We start from the raw sequence: 20,620 nt of genomic DNA, 5'->3' as shown, positions 1-20,620 counted from the left end.
AGAGCTGTAGATCAGCAGTGCTTTGGTGAATATCTTGTAACCATTAAGACTGCAGAGAACAAAATGGCCTTGTGATGGGAACAAAAAGATTGAATAAAAATGGTCATTTTACGGAGATAGTATTGCATATCCAAGTTTTGGAAAGGAGCCTGAGCCTGTGCTAGCACTACAAAGCACAGTGTTTGTCATGGAAATAAGGTGGATTATAGTCTTTGAGGTTTGAGATCAGTGGCAAAATATAGGATAGTGTTTATTGTGGTTGGATGGAACGAAAGAAGGATGACAACATGTGTATAAAATAACATTAAGCTTACTTTGCCTGGTTGCTTTTGCGTTAACCACTGATTTTAATCACTTAAAGATATTTCATGCAGCAGGCCAACATTTACAGCGCTCATATACTGTCCTCTGTGCAACAACAGGCTGTTTTTGGCTCACTTTTTTCTAAGTGAAACCATACCGATCCTCTGGAGAACACAATGGGGGCTTTGCATTCCTCTCGAGGTGGTGGTGGTGGTGTTGGCCAACCTAAACCCCACATACTCATCTGCTGTAGTTTTGAGGCTCGGAGATTGACGAGTTGTTGCCAGTGGTCTGGGTCGTGGAGTATTTTGTTTTTCATAAAGTGACAATAAATATTCTCAGAGCGAGCTATTTAGAATCATGCAGATGTAGTATAGGAAAAAAACACCATAACAAAGAGGCAAGAATTATAACAATGGAATAATATTATTATGAATTATAAACTCACTGGGTGTCCTTTCTGTCCTGACACAATTAAGCACATTTTAAAGTATACATGCAAACATTAGCACCTGATATAACCATTATCGGAAGTCGTAGGTGGATTGTTAAAGAAGTCTAACTGGTTTAACCTCTAAGTACATCTAATTAAAAACAAGTCCAGAAATATGACAGAATCTCTGTTGACACAAATGTTCTGTCAGCACCATCAATCAAGCGGTGCCACTCTGCCCAGAGGCAAACCACAGTGGCATCAAACCAATAAGGCTAAGAGTGGAAAGCTCGCTTTCAAACACACACCCAGGGAAACAGACTGTGGCCTGCTGTTGTAAATCACATGCACACCAAAGACCTTTGAAGAACTTTTAAAAAAGGAATGTTTGACACATAACAAATACACATATAAATAACTACGCTATTTTTTAAAGCAGCTACGATGCACAAGGGATTGTGTGAGGAAATGCAATGGTTATTGTTAACGCATTGTGTCATATTATTACAGACAGGAATCATCTCTATTTTGGATGATCATAAAAGTGTTGCCATGTTGTAATTACTGCTATTGTGTGTCTTCTCTGTCTGTTCTGATACTATACGCATTCATATGTTACATCTGTACCTTTCATGCAACTCTTATTTATATGTATAGTTATATTCTCAGTTCCAGAGACATTCCATCCACAGATTTGATATTCCATCCACACTTCTGTGCTGCACCAGATTCAATTCTCTCTCCCAGCTCCCATTTACAGTGTCCCACGAGGTGCCTCCAGCAGGGCAGTTTCTCTCCGTGGGGTCACTCTCTTTTGGACTGGCCTTCATGAAAACAACTGTCAATATGTTAATATGAAACACTCAGAGCCATTGTGGGCTCACTCTGGTACTCCTCTTATCCTTCCCATTCTGCTCTGTGCCTCAACAACAATGTTCACCCCCAGAATAAAGTGAGAAGTGGCTTTTGCTTTGAAAAATAAAGTTTTCATTACTATTTCTAATCCAATTTTTCTGTTAAGATTTGTTAAAAAAGAATATATCATTGAATTTTCCCCTTAACAATACTTAATAAAAGCTGCGTCTGTGCAGTGAGAAGGTCATTGGTGCCCCTATTTACAGTTATATCTATCACACCAAATCCTTATAGATGTGCTGAAGCTCCCACTGGGTAATTGCTCCACAGACTTCACAGATTCCTCTCACGAAGTGAATACAAGGTCCGTCAATACGATCTCATTTCCTTTGTTTGCAGCCGGAGCTGGTGACAACACTCACAGGTCTGAAGACAAACACCATGGCAGTTGTGTCTCGTGTAGGCCATTGCGTCCACCAGGGGGTTGTATTTGAACTGTTTTTAGGATATTTGACTTTTCCCTTTAACTTGGAGGTCTTTGTAGAAATTGTTGATACATTTCCAAGGACTCCTGGAGTAAGACAGACACAGCTGCAAGGTTTTTCTAAAGCTGTTTCCATTGGCCTGTGTTTACCTGACACTTGGATTGACAGTAGAGTGATTGGAAATATCCACCATTCACTGCCGTGAGCTCCTGAGTGCACGGAAAGTGCTTTTGTAGTCTGGCTGTAATGGGCCAAGTTTGAATTGAAGGTTGAGAGAAATAGCCTCACTGCGGTCGGGCACTGTGAGGAACTGACACACCACAAATAATATTCAGAAGTGGGGTCCTCATAGCATCACAGAGCATGTACAATAGCATGCAGGCTCTCATTTCAATGCACTTTCACAATGTTGTACTGTGCACATCAGATGGAGGGGACAAAATCACGTCAAATACAAACTCAGATTGTATCTCGACTGTGTTCCTTTTTGTCCTAGTAATCAACACACATCTTCAAACTCAATGGCTGATCACTTTCTCAATCACAGGTAAGAAAGTGCCACTATTAGTTTGCAGGAACACTTGAGAGCAAACCTGCCATGTTGAATGGCATCGTTCAGATTCATCAAAGAGACCGGATTTCTAGCAGTGCCTTAAATAGAAATCTGTTTTGTGAACTTAAAAATATGGATACATGGATACTGATCAAATCTGCCTTTATTTGAACCATCATCATTAAATACAGTTTCTTTGTCAGAATAATTGTAAAATTCAGTGTTTCCTCCATCAGTTATATTTCACTCCCAGCAGGCCACCAGCTCAGTTTTTAAAGCCATAGTGGTTGGTCATAGCAATGGGCTGACTCTTCATTCAAACTCAATACAAGCTGCGAAGGATACAGGCAATCCTGCCAAAAATAAATTAAACTCACCAAGCTGTCTGCCTGTGTAGCAGGTATGAGTGTCATCAGTGTGTGTACTGGTAGTACTGTTAGCTGTTAGCCAAACACATTGTCCAAAACATGATGTGTAGAGTAGTGGCTGGAGGTCGGCGATGCACTCAGATGTGTTATCACTAGCGGGTAGAGGCCCTTAGTGGCCAGGGGCCGGTTCAGAATGGTGGGTGACAAGTCGGCAGACAGTTAAAAGGCAATATATAAACATGCAGTATAAAACAGGCAATGAAATGTGTTGTGAGAAAGTGTGAGTCACTGCAAGCACGAGATGCCTTGAGAATGCAGCCATAAGTGGTCACCCCAAAACAATGTATGCAGTTTGCTGCAGTAGAGGGCGAGAGTAGCCGTGGACAGACACAGAGGCGCACACTCATTCACCGATCACATAACCCTCCTAGTGGAGATAATAAGCACTACGCAGTGAGGTTTACAGATTTTACATTTGGAAACGAGAGAGCACTAGATCTCTATCTGTATCGGTATGGAGAAAAAACAAATCAGATTGGTGCATTATATCTGAAATTAAGAATCTGCCTGGAATTTAGAGTACCTTGTTTATCACACCAGCCACAACGCCTAATCGGGCCAGTGGTGTTAATATATATATATATATATATATATACAGTATATACTGTATATATATATATACTGTAACAACAATGAAACTTTAATCCTCACTACCATCAACATCAGTACTGTAAAACTGAACATGCATAATAAACAGGAAAAGAATCCAACAAAGGATGATTGACATGTCGACTGACAAATAATACCATGGTGTGCAAAACGAATAACCAATCACCTTTGTGAAGGACGGCGGGATTTCCTGTATGTGACGCAGACACTCCCAGTCAACACTGGAGGCCCCACCCTTTGTGTTACCTACCGCCCGTCAATCAAAATAGAAAAAAAATCTGACAGTTATCACCTATTTCTACGCGTAAACAATCAATTTTATTTGCTGATAATGTCCGGTGCCTTGTGACTATCAGGACTCTCCGTTTCACGACAAGTCACGGAATGACTGGTATGTAATATATATCTTATTATTCTCCAAGCTAACAGGCTACCACAGGCATCCTCTGGCTAAATTAGCTAGCAGGCTAGCAGGGATGCTGGTTGGCGATATTGCTAATCATCGCCGGCTAGGTTAGCAGTAGCAGCTAACGCTGCGCTCGTTAGCTAAGCTAGCCGTGTTAGCTTGTGTAGGACACATCACTAGTCAAACTCATTATTACTACGTCGCTATTTTATTTATTTTATTTGGTACAATTGGTAGCGGCAGTTGTGATTGTATTGTTTGCCAGTCTACTGACGTTATGACGTTACATGTATCTGCTTGTCCTCTAGTTATGTGAGTATCAAGCTTGTTTAGCTAACGTTAGCTTCGGCTGTTGCCACTCTTAGCTAAATGCTTTTTACTACACAGCCCCAGAGCAGCCGATGAAACCAGAAGATATGGCTGCCTTTGACGGGGACAGCAGTCACAGCGACTTTCTGCAGCAGGAGCAATGCAGGGGCAATCAGGTAACGTAAAGGTTTCACTCATGGGATTAGGATGCATTAGGCTATACGTCGTTAAGTGGTGTTTACCGAAGTTCACACATTTCAAACTTGGAGTGGGGTATTGTGCCCTCATTTGTACTAAGGCAATTTACATATCCCGCTTCCTCAGCTTGGATTCAAGTGACAGGCTGTAAACTCCAGTAAGATATAAACATTAGCTGGGTGCTATCATCATAGGTGCTGCCTGGAAAGAAAGTCCCTCAGTTTCCTAACTTCAGATTTAGCTCTTTGGCAATGAGTTATAATTTCACTATGGCCCAGACTAATGGACACCCACTTTCTTCCTTTTTAAATTTGCCTATTGTGGGAAGGACACTCAGCCATCACCCCTCGACCTGCTAGCAACCACCTGCAGTAAGGTTGGGTCACCATCGTCAGAGGTGGACAGAGGTGCTGTAGCTGATGTGGTAAGTCAGCACCTCTGCTAGATCAGACACAGCTACAGCAGTCAAGTCCTCAGTCACAGCTGAGCAGAATTGGTGGTTGGAGAGTAGTCAAGCTTACACTTTTGCACATTTTGACATTTAGGTGGATATCTCATTGCATCAACTAGAATTGTTTTACCATTAACTACTAAAACAGACCTCAGTAAGGGCATCCATATCCTTCTGGTCATGTGACTAACCACAAGTGCATCAGGGAATGAAGTGAAGTTCAACTATAGATAAATGAATGTAGGTCAACATGTAGTTTGACTGTGTCTGTTGTTAAATGTGGTTTTGTATTTGTGCTTATTAATGAGAGTGATTGTGATCAATCTGGCAAAAAACATGAAGCCAGGAGCACTAGTTGAATGTTTTCACATTAAAGCAGCTGCAACAGCAATTAAGTTTGTTTGTATAGTAAATTAACACTTCATTACAACTGTGATAGCATAACAAAGCAGAACATATAAGAAAACTGTGAGGTTTCTTTCTGGCTGTGTTCACACAGCTCTCGTTTGATACAGTCGACCCAAACTCACGTGTGTTTGCCCATTTGCGGAGGTTAATTTTGTCTGACAAGCACGCATCAGGACCCCCTGAAAACGTAGCACTAACCACCATAAATATAGCTTTCAAGCGTAGTTAGGTGTAGCAGGAGCTGCTGTTGGGCATAACATTTAATTTCATGGGTCAGAGTGGCGCTGATGATGGAGGATGACACACCTCTGACATTGTCTAATGTATGAGTTACCAGTCAGACATCAGGGTTACAACTCTTGAGTTAAACTTACAAAACTAAGGTGATATCACATTCATAGATCACCAGTTACTAAGAACAGGAACATACATGTGTAACTTAACTTAAATGTCTTTCCTATGCAGCTCATAGAATTTAGCTCATTTTGCCCTCTGCCCCAACATGCTTGCATAATTTTTTTCTTCAAACTATTGCGCTGTGTACAAGGTGTCAAATATATTTATAAATCAGGTTATAACTAGACTGCCGAGCAAGCGCTTTGCATTGCTTAAGATATTTAACAACAAGTGCCTAATGTCTTTTTTTTAATGTCAATCATTTATTTTCTCAGACATCAGATGCATCTATTCAGCTTACTGGAACAGAGAAATGGGAGGTGTTAACCCCCGCAACGGCAGCAAAAGATGAATCCGGATTGATACAAATCCAAAATCACGGAATATTAACATCGAACGGACAGTACGTTCTTCCTCTCCAGAACTTACAGAGTCAGCCGATCTTTGTGACGTCGGGAACTGACGTCTCCTCTGCCAATTCAGTGCCTAACATTCAGTACCAAGTAATTCCTCAGATTCAAACAGCAGACGGACAGCTGAGCTTCTCCACTTCCGGCATGGAAGGAGCGACTCTGTCTCAGAATGCCACAGGGCAGATTCACATCTTGCCTGACAGTAGCCAGAGTCTCAGCGTAACATCAACTGCAAACATCATTAATAGCAACCAGAACCTCATATCACAGACTGCTAATGTCCAGCAGCTCCAGGGGGTTTCTCTTGGCAGCTCCACCTTCAACAACCAGGGTCAGGTTGTTACTAATGTGCCTGTGGGTTTGCCTGGGAACATTACCTTTGTTCCTATCAACAGTATGGACTTGGACTCTCTTGGCCTCTCTGGTGCTCAGACTATAGCAACAGGGATCACTGCCGATGGCCAGCTAATTATGACGAGTCAGCACGTTGACGGCTCGGAGAGTCTGGCGAAGACAGATAATCACCTTTCACAGACACTACCGGTAGACGGCTCAAATGCAAATCACGAGATATATGTGCCAACGTCTTCCTCTCAGCTACAAATTCAAACGAACGAATCGGGCCTGCTGACACAAGACACTTCGTTGTCATCGGTGGGTACAGATCAAGCCGACTCGAGTTCTGGTCTCCAGGAGGGCTTCATCCAACAGATCCAGGAGCAGAGCATCCAGGTGTCCTCTGCTCAGTCCATCATCCAGCTGCAGCAGATACCTATTCAGACCACCAACGGTCAGGTGGTCCAGTCCGGGCAGAACCTGCAAAACGTGCAGCTGATCAACCCGGGAACATTCATCATCCAAGCTCAGACGGTCACGGCGTCGGGTCAGATACAATGGCAGACCTTTCAGGTGCAGGGAGTGCAGAACCTGCAGAACCTGCAGCTGCCAACAACACCACCCCAGCAGATAACCCTGGCTCCAGTCCAGACCCTATCACTGGGTTCCAGTCCAGTCAGCATCAGCACGGGACAGATCCCCAACCTGCAGACGGTGACAGTCAACACAATGGCCCAACACGAAGGAGACACAGACAACTTTGGAGGTACAGTAGCTCTTTATATTAATCTACTCATAATGTACTGTGGAGTCCATTGTGCATCCTGTTGTTTATGGTAGTTTGGTTGATTTTGTTTGCCTTACTCTGCCTCTGATTGGCTAGTATTTGTGCCTTCTTTGCAGAATATGTTGATTAAGTTTATTGCTGATGAACAAGATTGGTGGAAGGTCGGTAGGGTTAATGATTTCAACTCGGACATGGATGTTTTCATAAGGATGGCAGCATTCTTGTACAGTGGTCTCATATATATTATTACAACATCCTGATTCTCAGAGAAAAAGGTTTTGTTTCTCTATGAAGATTACATTTTTCTATGTGGTGTCATAATTAAACACATCGTTAACCTTAATGATGAAACGGAACACTGATTAAGTGTGAATGGATGTGTTGTGAAAATTTATTTTAGTCTAAACATTTATACTATTATACAAAATTGAGAAAAATCAATTATTGTTGGAAATTCATCCAAACAAGTTTTCTTTATAAATATAGTTTTTTTTTACATTCAACATCTCAACAAAATACATTGTTTGTATCTTTAAAGCGCTTTTTGTTTAGTCTGTAATAATAGCTATCAAAACATTGTGATGAAGTTATTGTAGCAAAGTCCTTCCTTCCATTTTCTGCCACCTGTGGGCTAAAAAACCACACGGTATGTAAATTGAATTATCAAAATTGTCATTGAAGTAATTATTTTATCACTAAGTTGTACTTGTCACACAGAATGATGGAGTATCTCTCTCTCTGAAGGCTTCTTGATTAGTTTACCAGAGCTTGATATTGACGTACACATTGATTCCAGACATTCGGATAAAAGAAGAGCCGGACTCTGGAGACTGGCAGCTGAGCACCGACTCCACCCTGAACACAAGCGACCTGTCCCACCTCCGCGTCAGGCTGGTGGATGAGGAGGACCAGCTGGGTCAGGAGGGCAAGAGGCTGCGCAGAGTAGCGTGTACTTGCCCCAACTGTAAAGAGTCCGGTGGGAGGTGAGTAAGCCTGACTTCATACTCTCTACAGCTCTGCATTGGCAATAAACATATCAGGACCCTAACTGCCCATACCTGTGCTCCTCAGAGGGTCCAGCACGGGGAAGAAGAAGCAGCACATCTGCCACATTGCCGGCTGTGGGAAAGTATACGGAAAGACGTCACACCTGCGAGCACACCTGCGCTGGCATTCAGGGGAGCGACCTTTTGTTTGCAGCTGGATGTTCTGTGGGAAGAGATTCACACGCAGCGACGAGCTGCAGAGACACAGGAGAACACACACAGGTGCAATTTATTTTTTTTTGCTCCCTCTGTGTTCGCGCATTAGGAAAACACCAGCAAAGTGTGTTAATCTGTGCCCTGCAAAGTGTGAGTCACTTAAGAAATAACAGCGTTTGTCCCCCTGTAGATTTGCATGTGAAATGTCAGGTGAGGATTTAAGGCCATTGTGAAAATAAAAAGAACAACCAGATTTGACAGTTTTCTGTAGTACTCGTAGTGAGCCGTTTAGCCATCCGTCGTCATCGGGTGAACTATAGGAAGTAGTAGCCTATGAGAAATCCAGTGAAATAAACCAGCACAACGTAATGATCTGCATTATCTGATGACATTTACTCCCAGAAGAGACTTTTAAAAGAGAGACGATCAATTTACAAACCCTCGCCATATAATTGGCTGACGGAGGCCTCTGACAGTACGGCCTATAGTAGCGTTTCATTACAATGTCAGCTTCAATGCTCAGATATCAAAAGGATAGTTCTGATTTTTTGTTGAAGTGTATGAAGTACTTATCCATACTCGGTGTATTACCCACAGTAGTGGCTAAAATACGTTTTGCTGCTTGTGTCTGTTTCTCCAAACTGGATCTCCTGTAAGTAATATTCATACAACCCCACTTAACAAGTATTCAATAATTCTATCTAATTGGTGATAATTGTAATCAACTATAAAGTATTAATTTGTCATCAATTTATTCGTCAGTGACAGGTTGGAATTCACTAATATCGCAGTAAAAATATTTAGACTTCAGTGACATTTCTGCCTTTTATTATTTTATTCGACCAAATTGAACTTGGGCGCCACTTTCTTAAACGTGCCTCCTCAACCTATGAAACATATCCTCCAGATAGATAGCCGTGTTTGACTCTCTCTCTCCAAATGTATTCACCATCAAACTCTTCATCTTTCAAACTCTTTATTTCCTCTCTGGCAGGAGAGAAGAAGTTTGTCTGCCCAGAATGTTCAAAGCGCTTCATGCGGAGCGACCACCTGGCGAAGCACATTAAAACTCATCAGAACAAAAAAGGCGTGAACTCCGGCAGCGCCGCGGTGGCCTCGATGGAATCCGCGGGGTCCTCAGACAGTATCATCACCACGGCGGGCGGCACCACCCTCATCCTCACCAACATCCAGCAGGGGTCCAGCACCGCCCAGGACATCCTGGCCAACGCAGAGATCCCGCTCCAGCTCGTCACCACCGTAGCGGCCAGCGAAGTCATGGAGTGATTTGCACTCCGCTTATGAACTTCGACAACCTTTTCTCATACCGTATACTCCTACCTGCATTTTTATTCGCGTTTTGAAGAAAAACTAAAATTCTAAATATATATTTTAACACAGAAATAGTCCGGACATGTCCGTACTCGGTTTCCACTGAGGAGAAACTAAGTGGTGGAGACTGAAAGAAGATAACGGTGGAAAAAAAGACATTGCAGTAAACACACAAGGAAATGCCTTATTTTGTACAATATCATGTCGTTGGAAATGTAGGATGCCATTTTGTTTTGAACCTACTTATTTTGTGTTATTGTGTTTTTCACAAAAAAATATTGGTAAGTTGAGCAAATGTTTTTTTTTTCATGGTATATTCTTATGTTTGTTCCATCCTTTAAGCAAAGATTTAATCTCACAACAGAGCTACATTTAAGTAATGTTATTGCTTATGTCCATGCAGATGTATTCATGTTATGTTTTATATATATATATATATATATATTATGCATATTCTTATTTCTGTGTCCTCTTCTTGCAAATCGTCCGGCCCTCTTTAAAACCGTTGCTCACATTTTGCAGGTGAAAATCAAAAAAAACAATCAAAATTTTGTATTTTAATTCCTTTTGAACATATACTGTTGATATGATGCACATTATTTGCTTATTAAATATTTTACTGAACCGCTATTTATATTTAGGCTTTACATAGACAACGCATTTGTGATATTAAAAGTCAAAAATATTTCAAATGGCTCCATTATATGTCATTTAAATGTGTTTTTGTAAAACCTTTTTGGAGGGGGAAAAAAACATTGTAATATTTAGAAGAAAAGCCATTTTTGTTTTTTTGGAGGTAATTGCCAAATTTGACTACAAACTCAGGGTGACTTGTGACTGTGTTCTATAAGTGGAGTAAATCACCTCTGTAGCGTCTCGGGCCGTTGGTGGTGTTTGATGACGGACCAAAAGCTGAGGTGCTCGTTGAGTTCTACCATGTCAGCTGTTGCGGTGAGGAGGCCCCGGTTCATGTTATAGAAACAGCTTTGCAGAATCCTCATCAGCATCTCGCTCCATCATGCAGTCGGAAGAACGTAGTGCATTACTGAAAGCGGTACTCTTTTTAACAGCACTATTCTCATCACTTCATCTTGTTGTTAATCCTTTTGTATGCATTTCTTTTGTATACTTCGCAAGAAACTGTCCTTTATATTCATTGTCAGTAAATGTAAAATGTTTGTCTTTTTGTTGATACCATTTACTTTAACTTTATGTTGCATTTTCCTCTTCCACGTTATCGTGTTTTTTATTTTATCTCTGAACCCCTTCCTCCCCGACTGTTGAATTGTCAATTTAAATGCACACTGAACAGTGAATTATGGTGGCATATTTGATTAGATTTTGGACACGTTGTCCTCTTCAGGAGATGAATGCTTTACCCCCCCATTAAAACAGCATCTTTATATTATGTACTAAACACTGTTTAGGTTTGTTTTCACTTCAAAATCTTCTGTATAAATATGTCAATATAACATCAATATAAACCTTCTGTTACACTTGAATTTTCTTTCATTTTTCCTGAATTGTTTTCTGTTATCAAACGACTAAACGTAAGACGAGTTAGAATTACACTTGAAACCTTTTGTTTTGTGTCTTTTCGACGACTTGTCATCGTGACAGAGGTTCGTCCTCCCCCCGCGGCTCTTACTCTGGGTTAGTAGTCCAGTAGATGTCACTACAGCCAAGGGAGCAGGACGAGAGGTATGTTTGACCCCTCGGCCTTCCCCCGTGTAGCACCGCTAAGATAAGGACAGAAGTCACCGAGGCTAACAGGAGGTGTGGACCCCTCAGTTAACCACAAGTTAATGTCACACAGAAATGTCAGCAACATATTCTGCTGCTGGAGAACAAAGTACTGTCTCGTGACTTTGAACAAACCCTACAGACGCATCAGAGGTAACGGCTCCTGGTTTTATGACCTACATTCATGTAGATTTGAGTTAATTACCAGGAATCTATTTAAATAACCTGCTCCTTTTTTTGTTTCTGACTTCTAAGAGTCCACACATTTTCCTGCCACTATCATTTACCAGAGGTACCAATCATTTCTTAATATTTTGATATATTAACCTGATATTACGTTCCCACAGCAGCACACGCATGCTGCATCAGTATCTGTGTCTCTTACACTAAATGGGACATTTGACTAATTAGGTACTGTTGCTATTTTTTCGTTAATATTAAAGACAGCGGCATAAGGGAGTTAAATATGTATTATAGCCTTCCTGGTTTTAGTGCCTGTGAACATAATTAAAATGGTAGTCAATGAAAAGCTTTATCTGGTTAATCAGAATGAAAAGCACATGATGTTTGAGTCTTTGTCAATTTGCTGAAAGCGAGTCAGACGATGTGGTCTATAACATTAAAAAGGACTCGTCCATATTGTCGTTCCTTTCATTTGCATAATTTAATGAATCCAATTCATTGTAATGCAATACCAAGTGCACCAGGAACATAGAATGACAGTTTGAGTTAATGAAATGTGTTAACGGTATCATCATTTACTTGTATGTTAATTAGTCCAATTAATTTCCCCTGCTCGGTAATCTGAATATTGTAATAATCTTTTCTCCCCTGCAGGAATGAACCTGTGATACACAGACCTTTGGGACAATCTGCGAAGAGAATCCTGGGTTTTTCCAGTTGAAACATGAGTGCCTTCAAATATTTCTTAGGTGTGAAGTACAGGAATATTCCTGCAGTATTTAGGGAATTTGTGCTTGAATATTATTTACCAGAGTTTGTGTACAGTCTGCCTTTTAGCTTTTATGATGCAAATCACACCCACAGTTGGAAATGTGTTGAGGAGGATTTGTCCGGTGCCAGACTCAGGATAACTTTCACCTGCTTGACAAACGGCCATTGCATTGCAACAAGAAGGAGGGATGGTTCTTCTGGCCGTTGCAGATAAAAGCTGCCATCAGTTGGCGATCCTCCTCGGCACGTTAAAGGGAAGGAAGAGAGATCGGCTGCTGAGCGTGACGCTGTCCACACTGTCATTTCAACTGACCGCCTGGATTGGAGGCTAACTTTGTCAACAAACTGTTGTAGCTCTTCTAATAGCGTACTTATGTGTGTCAGTGTTGGCCTGTAACCTGATGAGCAGAGAACAGTTTTAGCCCGATTAATTAATCTGGAGAGGTGATTTTAGTTTTAAGAAAGCTTTGTCAGACAACTAAAGCATCTCGTGGCTTTGATTTGTTGAGGAAAATGTGTGTTTACTGCACACACTCAGCCCATCGTTGTTGCTGGTTTTTTTGCAAAAGAGGAATGAAACACAATTCAACTTGAGTCTTATTTTGGAGAGTAAAAGGAAAGCTTTTTTTTTTTTAATAATGTAGCTTCAATATTGTGTTTTATGATGGAAAAATATGATTTACACTACTGGTAGTTTGTGTGTTTTTATTGCAGCCATTAGCTTTGGTTCTTCTGGCTCCGGTTGAATAATGGTGCATTTGTTCATGGTGCGCAACTTCTCCTCCAATTCATGTGCAAAATACATAAACACAATAAATACTGTAATCATGCAATAACATTTCCAACTGTATGTGTGATAGAATTCAAAATGCTATTGGGATTATGGTTCTTAACCATTGGGAGGTAATGTGAACTGTTGGCAGAAATGAATTCTTTCATTGTACTGTCCCAAATATACAAAATACTTCAGCGAGAGGGCTGCTTCTTCCCTACGTATCCCTGCCTAGCTGTAACTGTTTCCCCCAGTTGTTGAAGGATAGGCCTGCAATTTTTGCAAAGTGACTATTATTTGCCTTTCTCGAGGAATCAACAACTTGAAAGTACAGTGCGATGAATTGTTGGGGTTCTGCCGCTGCATTTATTTGCAGTAAGTCTCTTCTGTGAAACAGAATTTAGAGCAGAAAGCCTTTATTTAATTTCCTCTCGGATATGAACTGAATGTCTCCTCATGAATAAGATGCACTTACCATCCTGCTTAATATTTTGTTCATAGAACGGGACTAATGGTGTTTTTCTCTTAAACCATTAGGACATTTGAAACCACATACAAAAAAAAGAATGTCCTGTGTTTTTACATTCCTGACACATTCTTGCCCTTGATCAACTATAGAAGGCAGACAATAGCGCAGATCATTTTCCCCATGCAGGGAAACACAGCATGGATCAACTCAATAACCTGATATTCCCTGTCTACTGAGTGTGGCCAATTTAGCAGAAGGTCAGCGCCTTTTTTTTTTTTATTCCAGAGACAATTTGGTGACCTCCCTCTGGAGCCCCAGCAGGACAAACAGAATCGTCGAGCTCGAAAGTGCTCGTGTTGACATTGCGTTTAGGTGTGGACTTCTCAAGGTGAACAGATACCTGGTGAGGGACTGCGAGGCTATTATGCAAACCTGAGCCACGGCCAGAAGTCGCAGGCTTGTGGATTTAGTTTTTCATGTATTTTTGTCAATTATTGAGCGTCAGGGGGGATGTTTAAATTTAAAGATGACCACTGGGTATAAAAGTATGATGTATGTGCTTCCGTGGCTGCAAATCATTTCCCATCATCCTTTTCTATTCACAAGTGCCATTCACAGCTTCAAATTAAAGTGAAATTATGGTCTGACTATGTTCTATTTTAGGAGGGTGGAATTCAGATTTGATCAATCTTTTCTGTCTGTATTGCAAAATTCCTCTCTCATGCTGGTTTGCATGTACTGTATGTACAGTATGTTGTTTTACCAGATCCAACTGTGAAAATTGAACCGACAACAATGAGACACCTCCATCCAATGTTCCACATTATGTTGTTATTTGTACTCATACGCAGCATGTGTCTGTTTTTAGTGAAGAGACAATTGCATAAGATCCTGTTGAGATATATGAGAAGATTAGGAGGGATCGTTTTTAGCCATTCCTCACAGCAGTACAGTTTTCCTATGGTACGAAATAACTCTTTATCTTTATTGTGCACCTCACGGTCTTAACGTGACAACGGCTTCAACTTCCTCCAGACTGGAGTCGAGGATAAACTGCAAGCATGCGCTCAATATTCTCTTTTGGTGACAAGAGCTGGCCTTCAGTGTTATTCAGCCCATTGAAAACAATTTCAGATATGAAAGGAGTCGTTCTGTGTCTGAAAATGTACATTAAATGGTGTCAACAACATCCTGGAGGTCAGAGTAGAGTCCCCATGGAGACTGAATCTGGCTGCTGCGCTCGAAGACTCGACACCCCCCCTGAGTGGCGGCTCCGTGATGGCTCTCAGTTTCTCTCGTCATGTCCCTGGCAGCTTTGACACAGGTAATATGCATGCACGCTGACAGTGCCTGGGATGTGCGGCAGAGACAATGATGTACATATCATTTTCCTTCCTGACTGATTGAAGACTGTAATCTGTGCTGGACTTTCTCACTGATTACACACGTCTCAGGGAGCAAAACAAGGACTCTGAGCTGCCACTGGGCACCGGACTCATCCAGGGCTTTCAGCCTTCAAGAGGACTGAAGTCCGCCTTTAAGGTGAGCTCAATTTTCATCCCATTTACACTATTGTTACAAGTGTCGGATGGAATGCATCTGGTAGATAGTGGTCAAACTGTGGCTGTCTGAAGATGACACAGAAACAGATGTATCTGGCACCCAAGGTCATCCCATTCCCATCTCTAGCACTAGCACAAGCTCCTGTGAAGGCACAAAGAGAGAAACAATATTATGAATTTTACATTCACCGGCTGTGTGTTCTGTGCTACGGGCCCAACCTGTCCAACAAGACCACCCACGAAATGCAGAATAGCTATACTACTGTTTGGTTTCTGAACAAAGAAAGTGCTCCACTGGTTTAATGATGAAGCAAACCCAAAGGTTTTATTATTTAAAGTTTTGTTCTCTTGCATAATATATAATGTTTGCAAAAAGTGCACTCAGATATTCAACACGCCCTTAACCTGCCTGCGTAACCTTGCGAGGTACACTTGTGTCTTTATGTAAAAAGAGATTTCTCTGTTGACAGTAGGTCAATCCTTTACAGAAGTTACCTAGCACATTACAAGGTTGGTCTCGGGAGAGAAGTAATGGGTTCTGGGCAATTGACCAACCTGCCATGCTTTGCTGCACCTGCACTGAGTTAGAGCTGTCATCATTACCACTTCCTCTAACGTTCCCCCACAGCAACCCAGACACTCCCACTTACAGCGATATTTCACTTTGGTGGAACATTTTCACTTTTTATTATGCATCCCTCCGTACACGACCAGAGGCAAGTCTAGCTGTAAGATTTGAAGCAGTAAGGTAACCTCTAACAGGCCTTTTGGGGTCTGCACTAAAACATAACGTTTCCAAAATAGCTCCCAGTCACCAGCTATGACTCCGACTTCAACTTTTCAGATTGAGAACCATGCTTGCCGAAAAGAAAATATCTTGAAGATGAAAGGTTGTAAAAGTGTCTATACCCAGATTTTCTCCATGTCAAAATATGAAGAACACGAGGTCAGTCATTTGAAAGGCATTCATCCTCTATTTTAGTTGATTTATTCAAAATGATTGCAAGATTGTACACTCTGAAAATAATCATTAGGGTGTTTTGTTAAAAAGAAAAGGTGTTTGAGTGGTTCATTAGAATGAATCAAAATCTTCTACATTATTTAGTTAATCAAGACTTGCTGTTAGGAAGCACCTTCAACTTCATTTATATATTTTTTTCTTTCCTTTTCATTAGTGCAATCCTTTTATAAACTATTGTACATTTAAATTAGCGCGGCAACACTACATACAGGTCAGGGATCAAAACTGTGGCGGTCACAGACGTCACACACTCACAGCTTTCTGATTGCAAAGCCGTCTGAAATCTGGTCTGATTAACGTTTTCAACAATCCTTTTGTGCTTTAGTTAACAGTGAACATCAGTAGCATCGTGAGAGACATCGCTTGGAAGAGACTTCTCACATCTGCTCTCCTTAAACAAAACAATCTCACCACAAGGTCCATTTAGTATTTTCTGAGCACTTGATAAGTGTTGACATCACCTTATGTCACAAAAGTTACAGGAAGGTGTGGGTGCTGCTCACTCTAATAGCAAATCTCGCGTATTTTTCTGACACGAAAACCAACAAACAACATTATTGTAATAGAAATGTTTAGCATTCAGGCTTTTTAAAACAACAAATATCAAAAGAGATCAAGGCCTCTTGCATTGCGAGCCTGCAGCAACTTGGCTCTGACTTGCAGATGTTTTTCCCTCAGTCTTCACGTCCTCCTCCCACACATGTCTTATATCAGTATTCGCCGGATCCAAAAAGGACCAGCTTTGAAAATGAAGGAGAGGAACTTTACATTGTGCCAGAAAAAGGAATGGAAATTACGGGCAGTGTCAGATAATTGAGCTTGTCGTAAGAGACATGTTAATAACAGACGGAGATGCAGAAGACTTGTCACTCCGTACCCTGGGTGACAGACTCTCTCTGCTGTTGATGAGCTGTTTTAGAGAGGAAATTGTTCCACACAAACACCATCGTTATTACAAGCTGGCAAGCTGCTCGCTTGTGTACCCAATTCTGCTTGAACTGACAGAATCCAATTGACCGGCACATATTCATGCACTTTATTTTCTTTATTCTCACCAACAATGCAGATAATTACTGCACCAAGTAAAACTGAAAATAGAATTTCACTGTGTTCCAGAAAACAATGCCAGAGCTGTCTCAGCAACATGTCTGCTGAAATTACTGTGACTTGGAGACCTACTGTAAGACGAGCAGCAATCCAATATTAGTCGTCAACTTAAAACCTACTGGAACCATAATGGCATTCTCTTCGTTTATAAAGTAAAGTGAAATAACTTGCATTTTTCATGTTGTCGTTGTGCTCGCTGCAGCAAAGCAAGGCCACGTCGTGCAAACCTTTATTCAACAAAGCACTTAGAGATGTATCTGTGCAGTTTCTGTAGTAGTATGACCCACACATCCATCTGTAATCACTCAGTTTTAGAATTGTCTCTTTCTATGGTCTGAGACAGTGCAACACAAAAACATTCCTGAAATCACATCAACATTTGAAGTAAGTGTAGCTTTGGGTTAGTAAGACAATGAATGCTCAAGAAATAATTGTTTCTTTAGAATTCGTCACAAACCGGGAATTGTACCTTTATGTTCAGAGGGTGGTAATGTTCTGTGACCATTCGTCTACAAATGACCTAACATACATTTTGGTGTGGTTAAAAGGCACATTTACCCTAAATTTCATGTCTGTGTTCCTATCATTAATCCCCTTGGGAGTTAACGCAATCAGCCCAGAAGCAAATGGGACGTTGTCTCTGATGCTTGCGCCCTCAGAGAATAGCGCCCATGGCGGGACAGTAAAGTGTCTCCCAGGGACCAGACGGACATCTGCTGAGTTCATGTCCCTCCGCCACCTCTAACACGACTCATTAATAAGGATTGCCTACTGAAGCCATGTCAGTGTGTCGTGTATTTTTTTTTTTAAACTTGAACTTTGTTGTGAGTCCCACGTTTCAGGGGATGTGTGGCTGTCATACTAATGTATAGGGACACTGTAGTGCCGCTGTCCAACAAGTCGTCCGTTATCTGAGGGAAATGTATCCGTCCAGAGGTGAGGGCGGCTTTGTGCTCTCAACCAGGCCACCTCTCAGCCTTTGTGCCAGTAACAAGCTCAGCTCAGGCTCCAACGAAGCGAGAAATTGTAAACTCTCCGGAGAGGCCCAGTGGAGAGATAAGGGCTTAGTGTTTGCTGGCAATGTGCATGGGGATGGATCTGATACGGCCGAGTCCCACGCCAGAATGGGAGTGATGATACCTCCCCTTCTATGGAGAGTTATGTTTAATCCCCTTTGCCAGTGTATTCACTTGCAAATATTTCAGTCACCATTAATATGTATTAACATCCTTCACTCACTGTTCAATACAGATTTATCAGACTCTATTTTCCCTCTTGTCCTCGCCATCATCTCTCTGCTGCTCTTGAACCACAGCTTTTTACGAGGAGAATAGACTTGAATGGGCTGCTGGTGTTCAAGCAGCACAACCTTTGCCTCTCGATACTGCAGGGTTCAATATAGAGTCCACTGAAGCAACCACAGCAGCAAATATCAATACTTTACCCTGCAGCAACTTCCGTATTGAAGCATTTGTTTACGTTGTTTGATATAGTGTTAGCATTAACAGAAATGGCGGAGGAAATAAACTGTGTAGTTACAGTTCGATACATTAATGCTGCAAGTTCCTAAAAAGTCTCAAAATGTAAACAATTCAGAATTACAAATATCAGATATTAAAAATCATTATATTTTTATTATATTTGAACTCTTAATTCCACAATAAACATTTTTGATGCTTTTATGTATTTTTCTTTCTGTCAAAAATAGATTTTCACATTATAGTCTTTTTATAGCTTATAAAGTCCATAAACCTGATGTTTACATTTACATGCAATTCTGTTTCTGTTTTAGATACTCCATGATTTGAATTTCTTGTCATTTAATCTTCAAAAGGATTTAAAAATGAATCTTACTCTCTGATATCTGCAGGCGCCTTGTGAAAGGCTGACTCGTCACCTCCTGTTATCACGGTTAATTTAGATTTAAATGTGAAATTAGTGGAAATTCTTTTTTTAATTTGACTGTAATTCTGAATTACAGTGCGTCGTATAATCCAACAAGATAAAGAATGTTGAATTGGATCTGTGTGATATTTCTTTCTGAGTCTTGGTGGTCTAATCCAGACAAAGCCCTGAGAAGCTCATTACAGCCTGGTGAGGCCTTAAGTCTGTGCAGCCTGCATTAAAGCAGCCAAGAACTGTCTGTCAGCTCCCTGGCAGAGCCCAAATCAAGCTGTCAATTACTGGACGTGTTTATGGAAATTACATGTTTGTTAACATGCTGGAAAAATGTGCTCTCGGCTCAAGCAGCATGTGTTCGGAGAAACAATTTTCCTCGGAAATCACCTTTCAAATGGATGAAGGTGATCCTCATCAGATCACAGACACGAGAGGCATTTTAACTCTCCCCGTTTTGTTGCGTGTGAAGAAAAGCCCAGGCAGAAAGAGCCACAACTAACAATCAAATGTGGAGTCCATGTATGATGCTATGTTTTTGTTTATTAAGTCATCTCAGTCAGTCTTGGCTGTGGTTCAACCTCCTTTGTTACTCTGGAACACACAAAGCACAAGTTTGGCATCTAATGCAGCAATCAAAAGAAAGGCAACAGTAACTCTCACATCTGACATCCAGCTGTACAAAGTAAACATTATAGTCAACGCATTTTATTAATTACACAAAAGGTGAATTAGCCACTAGAGGGAGCAACATGCTCTGATTTCTAATCAAGATATCAAATACATTTTTATTGCACAGTATTTCATTTTCACTTACCGCATATGGACGTCTTACAGTTTTCAAACACTCAGTTTCCATCTGAAGAATGGGTCTTTTAAAGTATAGCTTCACTTTAAATGGATTCGTAACAATGCAGTGTAAAACTGAAGCTCCCTCTACCATTCAGCGTAATGCCTCTGACGAGATGTTTATGTCAATTTCCCTGTTGATTTTCTCTCACATAAAGGCCTTGATTTCAGCCTCCCAATGATCATGAAATTGAGCCAATCGACATGCATGTCTCAGATGTCTGATCGAGCTCATCTTAGACAAGGTAATTTTGTCAGAGCAATTACCATTGTAATGTAGTCAGGGCATTTTCTGCTGCTTAGGTGAGCCGCTGACAGCATGTTTTGATTTTTAAGCAATTGT

The 20,620-nt window shown here is 41.1% G+C and overlaps 1 protein-coding gene across 3 annotated transcripts; it reads left to right on the top strand.

Moving 5' to 3' along the window:
- Positions 1–3,893: 3,893 nt before the first annotated feature.
- On the top strand, positions 3,894–12,771 carry sp3a (sp3a transcription factor). 3 transcript variants are annotated; one of them, XM_031858693.1, is made up of 7 exons: positions 3,894–4,057; positions 4,460–4,557; positions 4,908–5,003; positions 6,110–7,349; positions 8,167–8,353; positions 8,442–8,638; positions 9,567–12,771. In XM_031858693.1, the coding sequence occupies exons 1-7, from the start codon at positions 4,051–4,053 to the stop codon at positions 9,857–9,859; spliced, it is 2,118 nt and encodes a 705-aa protein (XP_031714553.1). In that variant the 5' UTR covers positions 3,894–4,050; the 3' UTR covers positions 9,860–12,771. The 3 variants fall into 3 exon arrangements, with proteins under 3 accessions (XP_031714553.1, XP_031714554.1, XP_031714555.1); XM_031858694.1 differs by having other exon boundaries at positions 4,917–5,003; positions 9,567–12,770; XM_031858695.1 differs by lacking the exon at positions 4,908–5,003 and having other exon boundaries at positions 9,567–12,770.
- The last annotated feature ends 7,849 nt before the right edge of the window (positions 12,772–20,620 follow it).

This window comes from Anarrhichthys ocellatus, unplaced genomic scaffold, assembly GCF_004355925.1.
Source record: "Anarrhichthys ocellatus isolate YVR2014 unplaced genomic scaffold, GSC_Weel_1.0 scaffold20, whole genome shotgun sequence".
NCBI lineage: Eukaryota > Metazoa > Chordata > Actinopteri > Perciformes > Anarhichadidae > Anarrhichthys > Anarrhichthys ocellatus.
This window is presented reverse-complemented; position numbering and strand designations above follow the sequence as displayed.

Coding starts and splice junctions, on each gene's coding strand:
- sp3a (XM_031858693.1), top strand. Junction 7,350..8,166: donor AGACACAGACAACTTTGGAG/GTACAGTAGCTC, acceptor CATTGATTCCAG/ACATTCGGATAAAAGAAGAG. Junction 8,639..9,566: donor ACACAGGAGAACACACACAG/GTGCAATTTATT, acceptor CCTCTCTGGCAG/GAGAGAAGAAGTTTGTCTGC.